Source organism: Falco biarmicus, chromosome 8, assembly GCF_023638135.1.
Source record: "Falco biarmicus isolate bFalBia1 chromosome 8, bFalBia1.pri, whole genome shotgun sequence".
Taxonomy (NCBI): domain Eukaryota; kingdom Metazoa; phylum Chordata; class Aves; order Falconiformes; family Falconidae; genus Falco; species Falco biarmicus.
The window spans coordinates 44259873-44279433 of NC_079295.1; the positions used below are offsets into that span (position 1 = coordinate 44259873).

General features: G+C 38.7%; 1 protein-coding gene across 5 annotated transcripts in view; it reads left to right on the forward strand.

Moving 5' to 3' along the window:
• Window positions 1-19561, forward strand: part of PKP4 (plakophilin 4) — a 101489-nt gene that overhangs the window by 68482 nt on the left and 13446 nt on the right. For all 5 annotated transcript variants that reach the window (XM_056349346.1, XM_056349347.1, XM_056349349.1 and 2 more), the window contains 2 exons: window positions 225-353; window positions 4655-4868. In XM_056349346.1, the coding sequence (XP_056205321.1) occupies window positions 225-353; window positions 4655-4868 (343 nt within the window). The remainder of the gene's footprint in view (window positions 1-224; window positions 354-4654; window positions 4869-19561) is intronic.

Here is a 19561-nt window from a genome sequence, read left to right on the forward strand (position 1 = left end):
GAAAAACATAGGCTATAAAGCCTCCTTTTCCAATTGGAAGACTGAAAAGTGACGTGACAAATAGTTATTCTAATATATCTGTTTTTCCTCCTAGCCCTGACACTCCAGAATAAAACCAGAATTGTTAAAAAACACTTAAAGATGCTTTAGTAATTCTACTTAGTAAGTAAACATACTTTTATAACTAATGCTTTCTCTTGAATGTGTTCATCTAATGAAGGGAGTTTGCTTGGCGAGATCCAGAACTGCCTGAAGTCATTCACATGCTTCAGCACCAATTCCCATCAGTTCAGGCGAACGCAGCTGCCTACCTTCAGCACCTGTGCTTTGGAGATAACAAAGTAAAAACGGAGGTACTGTATCAAGCGTGTTTCTGTTTTGGGAAACTGAAAAAGAAAAACTAGACCTCTTGCCTATTTTTGGATTATTTTTTCATCACAACTCAGTATTTTGGACCCTTTTGTGTTTCTTGAAGTACCTAGGTGTGTGTAATCACACACACATACATGCACGCACAAAGGAAAGATGTTCAACCCAAGAAGTATATAGAGGGTAGCATTTATGTCAATATGATGTGGAGAAAGGCCACATCTGAGTGAAAATTCAGATTATTCTTGAAATTTCTAGAAACTTTGCATTTGAAGAGCTGCTCTTTCTGCAGAGCACCTATGAGCTAGTGATCTGATGCTTTTTTTGTTTATATCGTGTATGTGTGTGTTACCTATTATTTTCAGTATAAATATTATTTATGTTGACAAAATATTGGTGCAGCTTTTATAAGAAGATAGACCAATGCAAGTCGCTGTTGCTGGAAGGCAGATGAAAAGATGGTGGTGGTTTTGATGTTCTGGTAAAAGTCGCAGTGATAATCAGATGTAGATAGATTTATAAGGTAGTCTTGCTCTTTTATAAGAGATAGCTTAAGAGATAGATAAGAGATAGCTTAAGAGATAGCTGAAGACAGCTTATTTAGGAATTCATGGGATATTATTTGTCTGCATGTGTTCATCTGTAGGAGATCTTGTGTTTCTTCACTGTTTCCATTTTCATTATTACAGAATTTGTTTTAGAAGTTATGGAATGTCTGCTTATATTTTTTCAAAAGTACACAAAACTGAAAGAAGTATGCCAAGGTGTAAGAGAATTTGAATGTGGTGCTAACTTGTATGTCATGTCAATTGTTTACCCTACTCTAGCATTAGAAATATCAGATATGTGATATATTTGATGTATGCCTTCCACTTAGCATGTGGAATTTTGAAACAGAGAATTGCTCCTTTTCAAATAGAGAGGAGTTATGTATTGGCAGTTATTTGGTTTTGTCGTGGTTTAACCCTGGCCAGCAACCAAGCACCATGCAGCCACTTGCTCACTCCCCCTCACCCAGAGAGATGGAGGGGGGGAGAATCGGAAAGGAATGTAAAACTTGAGGGCTGAGATAAGAACAGTTTAATAGGTAAAGCAAAAGCCACACACGCAAGCAAAGCAAAGCAAGGGATTCATTCACCGCTTCCCATCAGCAGGCCGGTGTTCAGCCATCCCCAGGGCAGCAGGGCTCCATCACACATTACTCAGGAAGACAAACACCATAATGCTGGATGTCCCGCTCTCCTTCTTCCCCCAGTTCATATACTCAGCATGATGCCATATGGTATGGAATACCTCTTTGGCTAGTTTGGGTCACCTGTCCTGGCTGTGTCCCCTCCCAATTTCCCATGCCTTTCCAGCCCTCTTGCTGGGAGGGCCCAAGAAACGGAAGAGTCCTTGACTTAAAAAAGTCAGTGTCCTGTCAGCATTGTTCTCACACCAAATCCAAAACACAGTCCTGCATCAGCTGCTAAGAAGAAAACCAACTCCCAGCTGAAACCAGGACAGTTTTGAATGGGAATAATCAGCTGTTATAAATTCTTAGAATACTATAACAGAAAAAATGCAGTTGTCTGGCTTCTAGGGGAAAGGATTATTCCTGCACTTTTGGGAAAGCGAGCATTATGTCAGTGTTTCCTTATGAGGCTTTCAGCCTCATTAAGAAGCAGCCGTTCCCTGAGATGTGATGGTGGGTAGGGATCAGCATGTTTCGAAAACACGACGGTACCTGTGGCAGCAGGAAAGTTGCAATTCATGTTCCCCTCAAAGCAGAGGCCAGCAGAGGCAGCTCTTTGGAATAAGAAAGGATCATAATTATTGTAGTGCCAAATTCAGTAAATCCTTAATTGAGAACTGCTTTTGTATTTTCATTCATTGTTTAAATTAATTATTTTATTGCTGTGGTAAAGACCAGGTTAATTTGCTAAGCTACTAAGGATGTTACTTGCATTGCTAAAACGCAAAGGTAAGCATACGAAACTGGTCATTGTGGAGGGGAATCATTACCATGTAAATCAGCTATGAAACTACACAAAATTAATAGATTGCACTTCCAGGTAATGTGTATCTATCTTAATACATAAACACTGATATATTAGTTCATGAATGTATCATTTTACAAGAATTCTGGTTTTTTCCATTTAGAAATTGAAATGCCTGTTCAAACTAGCAACAGGTGCTACATTTTAGAATAGTTAATGAGTCAGCAAAATGCAAATCTTAATGGATTTCTAGTCCGGTATTATTTTTTAAATAATAATCTACACAGAAAATGCATCTCATCAAGTTTTGAGTACAAATAGAAAAAACAATAAAGCTCTTTTGTCATTCATAGTTTGTACCTGTATTACGGATGTGTAGTGTAGATGCAGCATTTGATGTGCTGCGTTGACATACAAGGAGATTGAAAAGTATGACTAGTTATTTTTTGCTTTGCTATTCTGTAACAATTATTTGACTTGAAAAAGAGCAATTTATTTTTTTAATAGGATCCTGTAGTATGTGCTTTCAATGTAGTCTATATAAAATAAATAATCTGTAAGGTACTACTCATTTCCTAGCTACAGAAATCTTGCCAGGTGAGTAACTTTAAGCTTAAAGCTCCCTGATGCCTTTAGATACAGATTCCCAGTGGCTTTTGGCATAGCAGGGGCTTCTCTAATTGGTAAACACCAAACTTTGTATCCCTTGGATATGTAACTTGACATAGTAGATAAATCTAGGTGTGTAAATGTAGGTTTCCTTTTGAAAAATACGCATTTTAAACAGAGGTCTTAAAAATATCCAAGTCGCCACTCTTCTGTTTTATTTCTTTTATTCTACCTAAGTTGATTTGACAGGTAAAACCCACATACAGTGTTGGTTATAGACCTTGCCTTTCAGTTGTGTGGGGTTTTTTTCCAAACCTCTTCAATTTGGCTGTTTTAAGGTATAAAGATCTTAACTGGTTTTGTTAGACAGTGCAGTTTTCAAGAATGTAATAGAAGATTCTGTTTCTCAAAGTATCAACTTAAAATGATTTGGTTACAACTCAATTACGCTTTCATTGAGAATAATCTTATTCTCCTTGTGGTATGGCAAATAAAAGTCTCTGAACATTTTAAGCCAAAAATCCATGAAAACTTGTACACATTGATGTATTTCAGATAGCCTTGTGGCTTGCCAACCTAATTATTACACAGCTTAAAATAGAAAAGGGGCCTCTAGAAGTGCTTGTAATGCTAAACTAGAGAATCCTTAGGACTGTTACATTTTTTACATCTTTTCTGTTTGGCCCAGAACCACATAGTGTACAAGCAAAGCATTCAGGAATGATGGCTTAGCTTGCTCTTTTTACCATGGGGTCTCCTTCTTAGGGCAGCAGCAGATTAGCTGCTGTAGGGGGGGGTTGAAGTGATCCTATGCCAACTTCCTTAGGCATATGCTATGGCTAGTATGGCACAGAAGTTGCTATGCTATGCTAAAATAACACCAGGTTAGGGCAGATAAATCTTATATTACAAAATACCTTTTTTTTTTTTTAAGCAGTTCATAGAAAATATTTTGGTAGCCTTTTGGTGGTGATCTTTAAAACTAATTTTAGTCTTGTAAGTAATACTACTTAGTTATCTCTTTTAATTTTTTTTTCTTTTTAGTAAATATTACAGAATTCTAAAACACTTTAATCTTTTATAATTTCTGTAAGTTATTTTGAACAAAGGAAAGTACTACATAGAAATGCGATCTCAAATCACAATGGTTTGGGGGTTTTTTTTAATATATTACAAAGAATAAATATAACTAACCTGCTTAAAGCAAATAATACAAACAACTTTTTGTTTTACAAATTTCTGCAGAGTAGACCTTCCTTTTAAAAATAATTTCAGATATGCCAATATGACTGGTTATATGCTAATTTGATTTGTGTGAGTGTGTATGTAGCTGAGTGTAAAAGTTGGTATTTAAACCTTTGCAACTTCTTATTTCTAATGTTCCCTAACAAGATATTCTGAGATATACAAAGTTGCATAAAAACTGTGTTAATGGGAAACAAAACTTTAGGAGTAACAATGCTCTGAACACAGTAAATGGCCTGAAAATGTCCATCAGCCTTTTCAACAAGGATATGAGTCGTTCACAGGAATTTTCAGTACAGTGTGACAATCAAGTTATTAACATTTAACAACAATATTTCCTCTTGAAGTAGAATTGAATGTATTGTTTTTTAAAAAATAACAGCCTTTTAAATTTGTAGGGTGAAATGGGTGAAATCAGTGGGTGCTGATGTTCCTGACATCACATTTCCTAGGTATGTAGGCTAGGAGGAATCAAGCACCTGGTTGATCTCTTGGATCACAGAGTCCTAGAAGTTCAGAAGAACGCTTGCGGTGCACTGAGAAACCTTGTTTATGGCAAGTCTACTGATGAAAACAAAATAGCAATGAAGAATGTTGGTGGGATACCTGCCCTGTTACGACTGTTAAGAAAATCTGTTGATGCCGAAATAAAAGAGCTTGTAACAGGTAAGTTTTAAATGGAAACAAGCAGGGAACTATAATACAGATTATTTTTCTGAGGTGGACAAGACTGGAGTAACTGTTAAGTGAATGGAATTGAGTGTATCAACTGGATTTTTATTTGTGCGATGGTATTTTTTGTGAATACAAAAGCACTTATTTTGATTACTGACAGTTAAAGTATTAGCAAAGAAATACAGATTCACTGGGAAAAGTGAATCTTGAGGTAGCTGCACTAAAGCTCCACTCTATGATAAATTTTCCCCTGGTACGATTCTCCTGCATGTACAGCTAGCTCTTAGATAGGTATTTCTTTATTGGCTCGTAACATGTGTTTCAACACAGGCTTTTTTTATCATCTGCTGACAACAGTTTTAAATAAGATCCTGCAGAATTCAGGAGGTGGACCCAAACTATTTAAATGTGTCTTAAAGTACAGACAAGGATTAAAAGTATGGAAATCACAGACGCATCTCGGTGCCCAGCCTGCTAGTAGAGTCATGGCAAGTAACTGCTATACACTCCTAGTCTCTTAAGTGTGAGGTAGCAGGTTTAGCTTATAACCCATAAACCTACTTGGCACTTGGTACAGACAAAAAGTGCAGAAATAATAAATGATTTGCAGTTCTGACACGAGGGAACTCAGTTTCCATCAAAACAGGGTGGATTTTTGGGTACTGTATGCATCTGCTAACTCTTTGTCTTGAATATGGGAGTGATTTGCCTATGAAGGTTGTAGGGGATTGAAACATATGAGAGGATAGAAAAAAAGCAAGAGTTTTCACTTTCTTTAAACAGTTCCTCTTTCAAGTTTTAGCAGCTCCCTTGTTTGATTTTGTTAAGGTACAGAGCTTAACTACTTGCCTAGTAAGCAAAGCTGCGCAATACTGGGAGCCTTTCCCAGATATTTCCTTGTTTAGAAAAGCTGTTAAGTAGAGAAAGGACTGCACAGAATGTTTCTGAAGCATGGAACTTTAAGTTCATAAGCAAGCATCAAGATAACCTGCAGCGTTCATGTTCTCTCTGGAAGGATATAGTTTTTTCCTTAAGAACATATGTAAATGGAATACTTAAAACTAGAATTACACATTATCTGCCTCGTCTGCTCTACAAAATTCATGTTTTATGCATCTAAATTACTTGTGCTTTTAAGATGTTAGGGGTGGTTCCACAGACAAAGCCAAAGTGAAATTCTTAATTATACAAGGTATTTAGTCACTATTAAAAAACCCAAAACCCTACACTGTTATCTTTCAAAAAAGATACACAGCACATCATCTGTGACTAAAAAGATTTTTCAAATAAAGATGTTTTTTAATTTGGATTATAAATAAAGATGACTTCTTCAGAAAAAGTTACTCTTTCTTTTTAATGCACACATTTAATTTGTTTTAGCCAGCTACAACAAAATGGAAGGTTTTGACATAATTGTCTTCTGGTTAAGTCGGTGGCATTGACTTGTGTTTAAGACCAATGCTGAATGCTTGAGAAGAATTCACAGCAGACTTCTTCTGGAGCTCAGGGATTTTTAAATGCTTTCTGTAAATAGCAGTGTAAAGAAAAGATGTGGAAAGGATCCAATGACTATTGGTTTCATAATTTAAAAACTCCACCTATGTCAGAACTAAAACTAGCAAACCAGACCTAGTCTACTACATTCCCAGATTAAGATAATGCAAATACAGAGAAACTAGTGTCAATCTACACCAGTAGCAATGCTCTGTGTCTGATTTCTAGTTTAAAATTAGCACTGTTCATTACTGCTTGTAGTTTATTCATCAATCTTCATACGAAATGGATTTTCCAGTGTAACATTTCTTAATGACATACGAGTGCTTTTCTTTTTCCTGAGCATGGTCTTTCTTCCTCACTAAAGGAATTATACTTTCATTATTAGCAGTATCAATTGCCTTTGAAAGGTAACAGTTGTATCTGGTGTCATTGCAAGTGAAATTCATCCAGTTTAATTTAATGTGCTGTTAGATAGCTGAAAACTTCATTATCCTAGAGAAGTGAAATCAGAGTAACAAACTTTTTGTGATCTTTACAGATACTTTTCATATGAATGCATTTATATAACATTTATGAGGAATTATTTTATCAAAAGCAACCTTTTAACCTCAGAAATTATTTGAGAACATACCCTAAAGATTGCCTATGATAAGTTTGAAAAGCTAGTGTACTGTGGGAGGGTTTAACTGCACAAACATGTTTTAGAGGTGTTAGAAAAGAGTAGGACTGCTGGGCTCTATATTTAATTAACAGTAGTTGAAATTACAAAGATTGAAATGCAGGGAGAACAAAGAATTGGAAACTGAATGGAGTGTTAACATTAAAAACTACATAAAATGCAATTCCAGAACCACAAGAATGTTCTAAGAGGGAAGCAAGTCATCTTTTTAACGACTATAGACTGTTCAGGAAATAAAATGTGCTAAATCACTTTTTGTAATTACTATATGAAAATGAAGTAATACTTAAAAAAAAAAAAGTCTTTAAAAGTTGGGCTTTGGAATGCATTGGAAGAGGATAACTCTTGACTGAGCCTGCTCCAGCTGCATGCAGGTCCCATCACTACTGACCCATGGCAGCCTTGCTGTCCTGCACTCTGCCCGTGGCAGGGAAACGGGGAAGGTACTCAGTTTTTCTTTTTTTCTTTTTTTCACCTTTTTTGGTTTTTTTTTGGTTGTAACTCCAACACATTTCATCATGTTGCAGCACCAGCACTTTGTGGAGGCTACTGTTTTTCATGTTCTAGCACAGCTTCAGCACTAGGTAGCAGACATGTTGGGGCCTTCCTGGCTGTGTGCAAGAGCTCCGTTCCCGAGCAAGTGGCATGAGGGGTGCACGCTGGCCTGTGCTCCCTGCTTGTGTGGTTACATTGCTGTCAGCACAGCCTGGAATCACTCTGTGATTTCAGAATCTCCCATCTTAGAAGCTTATACAACAGAAGACTGTCTATGGGGTAGACATGAAAATACACATGCTCTTGAACCCAGGTGCACTTTCTAACAATTGAGCCTACTTTCCACAGACCCTCCGAAACGGATCTTTAATATGTTAAAATGTAAGAAACATTGATGTACTCTGCCACTGCAAGCTTTCCAGACACGATGAGTCAGATGCCTGCTTTAAAAGAGCAGTCCCTTGGTTTCCATCCAATGCTGGGCAGCAGAGCAGAGCCCCAGACAGTGCCCTGCCCAGAGAAGAGCCGCAGCCCACTCCTGAACAGTTGGTCTGCTGTCAGGATTCCCCCCCAAAAGGTCAAGCAGGTGACGGGGCTGAGCCTGGGGGAGCCGTACAATTTTATAGCGGGAAGGAAGGAAGAATGAGCACAAATTCACTTATCTGCACGGTAAAGCTCTGTCCTTAAAGGGGAAAGGGGTGGTTGATGATGGCCCAGGTGATTCTTCATAGTTTATTTCTTCAAATGAGTATTACCTCAGCCAGTTCAGTTGAGAAATGCTGTTCTCTGCCTAGCAGCATGATCTTTTGTACACACAGCGTCATCTTTGTCAGAGATTGGGTTCTTGCAGCAGTTAGCACTGCGCGTTGTTGCCTGTGTATTTCTGGAGAAAGGACCCAGGGCTCCACAGTTCCAGGCAGCCAGGGATGACGAAGGTACAGAAACAGCTGCAAGTCTCACACAGCTTTGCAAACTAAGCACTCTGTGAAATGGCTATAGTTACCTTTCACAGCTTACACATTACTATAATACTTACCTCAGTTCTACCCCGTATGCAGTCCAGAGTTCCTTGTGACCAACTGTGTGTAACCTGCCGAGGTCCACGTGCTCAGCCGTGTCCAGCAGTGGACCCGTCAGCTGGTGCAACTGCTGAAGAACTCTTAATAAACCTGCCGCTTGTTTGCAAACACTACCTGTTGTGAGCAGTGGCAGTGGAATTCATTGCAGTAGACTCATCAGGAGTCTTAAAAATCTGGATTAAAATGCCAAAATTCAAAACTAGAGTAAAGCATAAAAAAACGGGCTGGATACAAAGAAGACACAAAGTTCTTTGCCACTGGTGGTGCCAGCGTTCCATGAATAGCTGAGACCCCATAACACCCCAGAATACAGAGGCATTCAGCAAGGAATGCACAAATCATACTTTTTCTTCTTTCCCATCCAAAAATTCTGCCTGCAGATTTTTCTTAGCCCATGACTTAAGCTTGACTTTAAACAGCTAAAGCTGTTGACTGGAGACACAGACATCATTATGCATTGATGTCCTGTAGCCCTAACATAATTGCTGGCTTACTATTATCTGTTTCATGTATTCTCTGAATCAGGTAATAAAATAAAGCTTTGAGGAATTTAACACATAAGGGGTTTTCTGGAGAGAGCAATTATTTTGCAATCCTATTACGGTTGCTTAAGTTACATCAGTAATCTAACCAATTCAACACTGAACCTGTAACTGGTAGAAGCAAACCAACAAAAGACAACCCTTACAACACCAAAAGCTACTAAGAGAAGGTGGGTTTTCATTTTTCTCATGCTTCATTCCTATATATTGGAAAAGACAGATTCATCACCTGAATATCCTGCTGTTGATCCAAGTCCAGAAGGGTTATGAATAAATATAAAAAATTTTGTGTATCAGAACAGTCAATACACAATTGTCTTAATATTTTTCCCTGAGGAGAAAATGTTAGAGACAAGTCGATGTTAGGGGGCATCCCCCATGCAGCTTCTTCTCCCAGTTAAGGAACATTGCTAGCCTGTCATCCATGAATTGCTGCTAAGGATCAACAGCCTTATTCCGTCCTGGCTTACTTGGTGAGAAAGATGAAGCCAAAGTTTTGCTTACATGTTACAGCTCAGGTAACTCCAGCAACTGTTAGTGCAGTGCAGTGGCTAAAGATCTAGCAGAATTGTTAATTTTGCCTGCTTAATTTTTGCTGTTACAGAAGGTAACCAGTCTTGTCCAAGTGCAGTCCTGAAGTGGATAGAAAATTCTTTAGTGTGAAGAAAAGTGATGATTTGTAAGTGAAGGAGCTGGAATTTGATGGAGTGAGGTTTGATGGTTTTGTATGCTGCTGTGAAGTAGAATCTGCGTGTTTTCTTGTGCCAGGGCCCAAAGACTTCAAGCAACATTATTGGGTTAGGCATTAACCTTTAAAAATCAATAAAAATAAAACCTTATATTTCATTAGGTGCTTATGGTCTGACAACAAAACTGTTGCACAACTGAGAAATTCTGGCTAACAAGCCATTAACTTTAATATAAGTTAATAAAATATTTACACGTGAGGTACTGCCATTGCACTGTTACCTGCATTCCGTATGCCTTAGCACATCATGGTAGAAAAACGCCAGTGAGATTCCATACACATTAGTTTCATACTTCTGTGTTTCAGTAAGATCAACTATGGTCTACTTCAACTATTACTTTCCACTGTATATTATGTACCTTGCTGATGCTGCCATTTGGAAAGTAAATGAAAGAGCACAATACTAGTGCTATTAAAATACAGGAGATGAAGCTTACTGCATGTATTAATCTGTGAGTGCAGTTTTAAATACAAATAATTATATAGAAGGCCATCAGTTTGAATGCTTGAGTATGTTACTCCTGAGTAATTTCCAATAATTTTATAGAGAACTTTTTTGGGGAGGTGGTGGGTGGTGTTAAAAGTAATGCTTTTCCATATCTACGCTAGTTCTAGTGCATGCACTGTTGTATTTGCAACATTCAGATCCAAAGTTAAGTTTGTTTCCTTGCAAGCTGATAAATCTGGATTGCTATATTTTTTGGGAGTTTTATGTGAGGATACTTTGGGTCTCGATTTCAGTCTTGATGTCTGCTGTCAGAGTAGCATTATTAATTGCACATCCGAGATGGCATAAACTTGTTACCGAAAAGCATATATTGAACCTTTTAGAGATTTAACAAATTTGTACTAGGTGATCACATAACCTTTTATTTCAGTATTTATAATTGCTAGACATCAAATTGTCTAAAGTAATGATTCTTTTCAATTATTTGCTTAAAGATACTGGTTTTAGAATAGGACTAGCAGAAGGAATGCTAAAGGTATCAAGAGAAAATATCCATATCTCTTTCTTGAGCAGTATATGACATCAACATGTTTCAACAGTAATGTAAGATATGCTTCATATGCATGGAGTTCTTTATGTCAGTGCAGTAGAAAAGCAAATGCTAGCATTCATTTGATTTACACTGGAACAGAAACAAACAAATTGCTGAGGTTTACAAAGCCTGATAGCTTTGGACACAACCTTGCCAGGCTCTGATTACAGCAGGTATGTGCTCAAGAACACAGAGCTGTTTCTTTTCCTTCCATTTCTACAGTTGATTATAGGCCAAATCTTGACCCTTGCAGATCTAAATTAGCATGCGGTCTTCCGGACCTCACAGCACCAGGTGAGGCATTTCACAGCTGTGTCAAGTCATTGGCTCTGTGATACCCCCCAAGCCCCGTGGAGGGGTCCTGTGCATGATCACAGACCCATTGCCCACATGCACTTCGCTTGCATCCATTCCACCCCAGAGCATTATGTGCAGCAAGCAGGATACAGAAACAGACTGTTTCTATTAGTGTGTTGGAAAAACAGTTCTTCATAAATAATTTCTCCCCAGTTGAAAGCATCCTATGAAAAATTATGAAAACTCAGTTGATTTTTCAGTATTTCTGACCTATCTACATGCAGTAGGATTTGATGAAAAACAAATCCAGTCACTAAATGCAATAACATTTAAGTTTTGACTTTATAGATTCCAAACTACCTGTTTTCACTAGATGGTTCTGATTCTGGATTTTTTGTTTTGTTTTGGGGTTTCTTTTGTTTTGTTTCAGTTTAGGTTTTGGTTTTGTTTATTCTGCTTCATATCACCTTGTCCAGATCACATTTCCAGGGCAAAATCTGATCCTTGCTGCCTGAGTCTTGAGGTCTTTTTGTTTGTTTCCACATAATTTTTGGTACATTGTGTGAGTTAATTCAAGCATATGTCATCCTCACAGAAGTTCGCCCAAGTTATCTTCTCTATATATAGCCAGATCAGCTGTTTAGTGTCCTCTGGTGTTACAGGGAGTATCATAGCTGGCATGCAGAGTTGGTCTCTGGACCTAACTGACAGACATTTCCTCATCGTGGATCTTTGAACCTCCAGATGTGTTCCGAGTAAAGTGATACAAAACCATGAAGACTGAAAAGAGGGCTGTTTTACTCCAGAGTCTTGTCCTTTTTCTTTTTAATAGTAATTTCCCTCTTGGGAAGAATCCTTTTCTCCGTTATTCTCTAAAAGTTTTGAATCTTTGGAGGGGGACAACATCTCACAAACAGAAAACAAACCCCAAAAACCTCAATCACTGAAACTTAGTGGTTTAGAATCGTCTCTGGTTCTGCTCTGTTACAGTTTGTAGAAATTTCAAGTGCTTTTAAAGTATCTTCTACGTGAGGAAGGAACATCACCAATTAAAATCACTTGCTATTATTAAATGTGTACCGGAACAGCTTGACCAGCATCATAGAGCCAGAGACCCAGGACCTTTAGAACAAAAAGCTGATTCTTTCAAATTTTCAGGGCAAAATGTTCAACCAAACTCTGTCTGCTGCACTATTGTGTATATATGTTTCTTCAGCTTGGTTCAGCTCTGCTCCTTTTAAGCATTCACTTCTGTAGGCAGTTCCTCAGAAAAGTCTTCCAGATAATCCTATTTTCTTTCTTTTTTTTGTTTGCTGCACCAGAGTTTACGTTAGATAGTCAAAATCATTTGGCTTTAACCTAAGCTTGTCAGGGTCAAGGATGGGATCTAAATTATTTAAGATTTCTCCTCTATATATATTCTAGGTAGCAGGGGTTTCAGTCTAGAGAACCAGAAGTTTATGGGCAAGGGGTTTTTTTGTCCCAAATCTATGTGGAAAATATCCTCAAAACACCTACCAGTACTATTTCTGGTTGCCATCATTTTTAGAAAATATAGAGTACCTTGGCTTTCCTCACCCTGTACGCACCCATTAGCTTCAAACGTGAGATCTGTTGTGAAGTTGATGGTTTTAAAACAGAACTCTGTTCTGCGTCTGTAAGGCAAACCTCAAATACTTTGTCCTTGTGTCAGCTGTCCACTTCATTCATGGTATTGGGTTTGGAGAGTTATGTTTTGTTGTTGGCTCGCAGGTACAAGGTTATTGTTAGTTTGACATACTTTTATCAGCCACCACTACCTGGTACTGTTCCTTGCATCTTCCATTTATTTATCCGAGGTCCAAAACAACTTCAAAGCCCTGTAAATACAATCGATAGATCAGCTGTCAGCAAGTATTGTTATGTCAAGGAAGGTAACAGATGGGGTCAAAGAATGATCCCCCTGATCTGCTTTAGGAGGCTGTGCAGTTCAGTGGGTTTGACTGTTTCGGGTATTTCTTCTTTGAGAGCCCTCTTACACAAGGCTTTGGTCTTCTGTTTTCACAGCATCACAGAAGAGGTGAGGTTGGAAGGGACATCTGGAGGCCGCCTTATCTATCCCCCTCCACATGAGCAGGGTCACCTGGAGCAGATTGCCCAGGACCATGTCCACCTTTAACCTGCGTGACATATATTTGTCTTAACAACCCTGATTTGTGATGCTACATCAATTCTAAAAAATTGTTTCAGGACAGGATAGGAAAAAAATGAGGGGGCTCTAAAATACCTCCAGTGAGTAACTTCTGTTAGTCAACTTAAAGGACTCATCTGACCCTGTCAGTACTCCAATGTACAATCCCTAAATTTTGGTAATTTTAAGATCTAGTGCATAAACCTATATACTTTCCATCAAGATTCTTTTAGTAAAGATGTTGGGATTTTTATATGGATTTTTCTGGGACTTGATCTTACAGAAGATGTACATCTTTAAACTTGAATTACACCTCTGCATAACCTGTTGAGCATTTTTATTCTGCTTTCATCTTTCCACCTTATCTTGAACTATTGTTTTTTATTTCTCCTATTCAGCTGTTTTAGGGGAGAACGTATTCTGGTTCATCAGAGTAGTTTACATAACTTGATATGAGCACCTGTATTTTATTATATCTTGTAGGTACATCCCAGCTACTTAAAAGCATTTTATCTACAGTTAAATCAGGGTTGCATGTTTTCATTATTTTTTAATACTTATGCTAGAATATTTCATTCAAGAGCCAGACATCTAGTTTTTTCTATAGTAAGTAATATTAAATATGACTTGGCAAATTTTCCTGATTTTTGAGAAGGGAGACGTATTCATTAAATGTTTTTTTCATTTTTATTCTTACCATCTAATCAATTTAAATGACTGGCTAAAACTTTGGAGATGGACATTCATGTTAAAGATTTGTGTCCCTTGCCACTTTAGATGCAAACATCAAGGTAAATTTTCTGTCTTGTCTAAAATAAATTTTATGACAAAAATATCCAGCCATTGCAAATACCGAAGCAGCGTTGTCAATGATAGCAACTGCAAATTTTCATGTAGATAAGGCTCTCAATTTTATCATGCTACTTACTTTAATTTCCCAAGTAGGGTTATTTTGGGCAACGTTCACAGAAATATTATTTTAGCATGATGATCTCTGAGAGCCGTAAGGGTCCGAATTTAATGCAAACATAGGGCCGGCAACCCCCGATCAAAAAAAGGAAAATGGTAAGTTCCACTTTTCATTAGAACTACAGAAGTATTTTCATATGGCATTTTAAACTCTCCTGCAAAGGTTACTGATCTTTTTTGGTGTTTCCCCCCCCCCACCCCAGTGCTGTTCCTACTGATTTCCTTCTACTATTAAGAATTATCCATGCTTGGTAATGCTGCTATCTTTTGAACTTTAGCCTTCTCTCAGATTTTCCTCACCTCTAGCCAATGTCAAGCACTAATAGTGGTTTGTGATTTTTCTGCTGTATTTTGTAGTACATTCACAGACTAAGCGTGAAACATGAGGCCAGCTGAAGCAATCAGTTGAATTATACACAAACTCTCCTTCCAAACCCAGAGATGCTAGGGACAGTAGGCAGGTAATGGACTTGGCACTGCTTTTGCTACACAGAGTTGTGAATGGGATGATCACCAGTATTCCAGAATGATGGAAGTTGCAGCTGTTGAAAAATATATTTTTTCTAAATTCATTCTCTATCCAAACTGTCTCTTTGGACTTTGGCAGATGATTCTGTAACAGTTAAATACTTGGTCATAAGTGTGCCTCCACAATGAGGAATAAAAAGGCCCTGTTACTTAAATGACATATGCAATTACGCCATCATCCCAGAAGTCTCTTAGACCTTAATGCAGCATTGTACTGGCTTCTACCACCATTTTCCTTATCTTTGAATGGAAACTTCCCAAATTATAACTGCTTTTGCCTTCAAGGATTCTTTCTGTAAGCACTCTACAAATAATCATATCATATTCTCATTTTTAACATGATGGCTAAAGGGCTAAGTAATACACAGTTCTCCTCTAAAATAAATAGCTGAAGACTTCTCTCAAATTAAGAAACAGTATCCTGGTGAGAACTTTTGCCTTCACATAACGAACACAAGGTGATACATCATTAATCATTTGATCAGGCTACCTCCTCGAGAGCCCAGCTTCTGGGCAAGGTTTGACATAGTTGCTCTGTGGAACTGGTGATCTGCTCTTCGAACGCTCCCAGGCAGATCCTCACAGACAAGGTGTAATAGTTGCAAAATTCTAACGGGCTTCTGGGGGGGGACCGAGTTAAGGGAGGTCCTCTAGCTGGTCTTCTCAGATTGTGCCCACATATGACAAAAAGATGCTGCTGGCTATTCTCTTCCAGTTTCTTAGCAAGCATCTGGGTTACAGAGCTCCTGGGAAGGCAAGGTCGGGGGCGCGTGCCACGTCCCTGGGCTGTGGGGAGCGACTGGCAGCACTGGTCCAGCTGTGCTGGGGAATGCAGTGCGTCACCACTTGTTGCCTTGGCATTTCACACAGCACCCGGCTGCTCCAGCTTTTCCAGAAGCTATAGGTTAGCCAGTAAATATTTAGAGGCAGTCATACTTAGCAAGTGCGAAAGATTTCCCTCTATGTCAATAACCATACAGTAATATTTTCAAAGCTAGGCCACGGAGAATCGAGCGTGCTGTTTTCCTGTATGCATTAAGTAAATAATAGTACTCTGAGACTCAAAACAGAATTTTTCTCTTGCATAACCTGCTTTAACAACAAATGTTTGGGGGGGCAGGGAGGAGGTTTAGATAAGATCTAATTTCTAGTTTGCATCAGAAACTGCATTTTCAGTTTTGAAATGCAGTTTCAAAAACTTAAAGCTGTAGGCTGGTGAAGGATTTAGATTTCTCACTGTTAGTTACCCATGAAGCACTTACCTTTAGCAAGGGCATACCGTCATGGAGGAGATTTATGGTATGGAAGTGGATATACATTTGATCGTTTGCTTTCAGTAATCAAACTGTTAAGTAGGCAAACTTTCTGGTAAAAGCACCCTGCTGGCTCCTCTTGAGCCTGCTGCTGGCCAGCACGCCTGGCTCCCTTTCTGCCCAGCTGTGCTCCAGCTGTTCTCCAGCTAAGGCCACAATTACAATATGACAAACTTGAAAGTTGTCCTTCGATCTGTCTCACTTGTAACTTGGGTTCCGTAGCTCAAAAGCCACTTGGTTGAGGGAAACCACACCTGGATTCTTCAGCAACGATGCAGCCAGGACAATTGTCTGTAAACTGTTTCTGAATCCATCACCATGTAGTTTCTTTGCATTTAAAAACATAGATATACTAATTTAGATTCCAACAAAGTTAAAAGTTTTTTATCTGTCTTTGGGGAAGTTATTGTAAATAGATGATGAATACAATCTCGTCTCAAAGCTTGGGCTCATTCTGCTTTCATTGAAGCAACCACAGTGAAGCAAACATGCTTTGGATTTAGAAAAGGCAGCGGAAAGGTTTGTGAGGGTGTTTTGGCTCTTAGGAGAGTTCATTGTACAGTCTTCACCTAATTGCAAAGAAGTCTGTTTCCTAGGTAGATGAGCTGTTGGAGAAAGTTGGGTTATTCAAGGACAGCCACACCAGCAACCGTAATCTTCATCCAAACATTCGAGTTAGCTTTGTGTGTGAGCTCAGCGACAGAGATAAGAATCTCCAGGAAGCAATGTGTCACACATTAAGTACTTTGACTGCCTGTGTCATAGCTAGAAGTCAAGACAGTCATGAACCTCCTCATGTATCTATCTCGTGGAGCCCCCTCTTAACTGTTTTACTGAAGAGAAAAAAACAGGTTGTTTGTTGCAAAGATTTTTCTTTCTTATTTTTGTGTGACTATTACAAAATTTTGCTGTCTTATGAACTTTTGGTTTTGTTAACTCTTGTAACATTTACTGTCTTGATCTCCCATAATTTATTTCTGAGGAAACAAAATGTTCAAGATCTAGTCAAACTGAACACCGTATGGTTTATGGTAGCAATTCTATTGGGCTATTGTGGAAATGCTGTTTAATGGTTTTTTGCTGGATGTACACTATACATATATACACACATATATATTATAAAGCTATACTGCTTCACAATTAGTTAAATACTGTCTGTGGAGAAAATGTTCCCAATAAGATGAGTACCTGGTGAGAATTTAGATGAGCTTTAAGCTGTGTTTCATGAAGAAAGATGATTAAATGCCTAGTTTAGCATATTACTTGCATATACAGTTCTGCTGATAATTATGTTAGAGCTCATACTTTTGTATCTGAGTGTCGAGCAAGAAGACTCTGCAGGGTAGGAAACTGTTGAATTCTGCCTGAGGATAAAGATTGATAGTTCCGTTTGGCTGATAGTTGAATGTAAAATATTCTAAACTACTTGTTATGGTTTCCAGGAAGAACATTTCTGTAGGATTTTCACATTAGCTCTTGGACGTTCAGCTCTGCACTTAAATATCTAGGATCCCAGGCATACGATGCAAGAAAGCAGTAATACCAGTGCAGGCCGTTCTTCCCATGTTTATCACTGAAAAAAAAACCCACAAACCAAACCAAACCAAAACCATATTCCCCCTCCATAGTTCATCTTGAATTCCTCTTTGCATACTGGCTTTCCAGGTTCTGCCTGATTTAGAATCATCACATCACACACTTGGGACCTTTAATTAAGACTCTAATGGCTACCACCCATCTGCCAATCTATCTTCTTTGTCATTTGTTCAGAATTTTTTTCACAAGACCTCATCTTTTCAAAACACTGGTGATTTTTCAGCTGTGACGTTCATAGATGATTCTTGCTTCATTTTTGCTCTTGTATTCCTACGACCTTTCTTTTAGCTGATAACTTCTGCCTGCAAAGATGTAGAGATTTCCAGTGTAAACAGTCTCTCTCAAGAATATCACAAATCTCTTCCATGTTTCTTTTTAAGTAGTTTATATCTTTAATCTCCAGGTTTCATATAAATCAGGATAATGATCTGTTTCTTCCTTCTCCCAAACCTCTTACAGGGTTGTTAAAGATTCACCCTTTGGAGGTCAGACATTCATGCCTTTTTCTGAATAGGATGAAAAGTTCAGAAAAATGCCTTCTCTCATCTGACAAATATGCCTTCTCAGACTGCCGACTGCCTAGAACTAACGAGGCAACAAATGAAAGTACTGCTAGGGATCGGGTTGTACACTCACGGCAGGCATGCAGTTTCAGTGGCATCTGTAAGGAGTATTTTTGGTTTTGAGATTTAGCTGCCTCGTTTTAGCAGCCCTTCCCTTGAAGACTGTACCATTGCCTGAAGTACCAGGCATGACCCATTCCTCTTAACAGAGCAGCGACCGTTCAGTAGTGACCTCTGTGTGTCAGGAGCCTGCTGCTGACAGTCGCCCATAGTTGCGATGTCCATATGAATTGTTACTGGAAGCAGCTGCTTTCTTCTTTTCTGTTCAAGCAGATATTCACACCTTTTCTTCTACACTGGAACCCTCCTCTGGGAGAGGAGCCAGCTGGTAGTGTAGGGAGCCGTTCCTGCCGGCACGCTCAGGTGGCAGCGTCACTGGTGTCCCACTCCAGCTGCAGTGACTGCACGTGCATGCCTACAAATGTGTGTACAGGTGACAGACATCAATAAAACTAGTTAATAGTGAATGACTAAATTACTTTTGTTTTTTTGTTTTGTATGAACTTTTGTGCTGAATTAATCTGGCAAATCCATTCATGACCTCTTTAGGAACAGAAGTGTCTGCTACGGTGTGTTTATACCAGCTTGTACTATTTTTCACGTTGCCTGGCATACTAAAAAAAAGACAGATTTTGACTCCCATTACACGTAGAGGGTACGTTTTATGTTTAGGGGACGCTCCTCTAGACTCCTGTAGTGCAGAGAGGGGGGCTTCCCCTCTCCGGGCAGGTAGTAGGATGAGCTGTACCTCAGGAAAGAAAGAAGGGAACATCTCCTGGCAGTTGGTGTGCATTTCTGCGGAGTATTTTTCCTTAAGAGTATTTATCACTGATGCACATGTTTTCCTTCTCAGTATTGTGGGAGACCTAACTGCTGATCTGTTAGGGTTATTATGATGATCATCTCGCACTCCAGCCTTTCCGTCAAAGAGCTTACGCAGCAGCAAGACAGATAGAGTGAAGGCTCTCAAATATGTTACAACCTGAAGTGTAGAAATACTTACTTCAGTCTGTGAAGTGAATCTTTTACTGGCAGCTTTTCAGACCACTTACTGACCCATAATGCTGGAATAATACTAAAGTTATGTTGCAGACTAATTAACATTTGT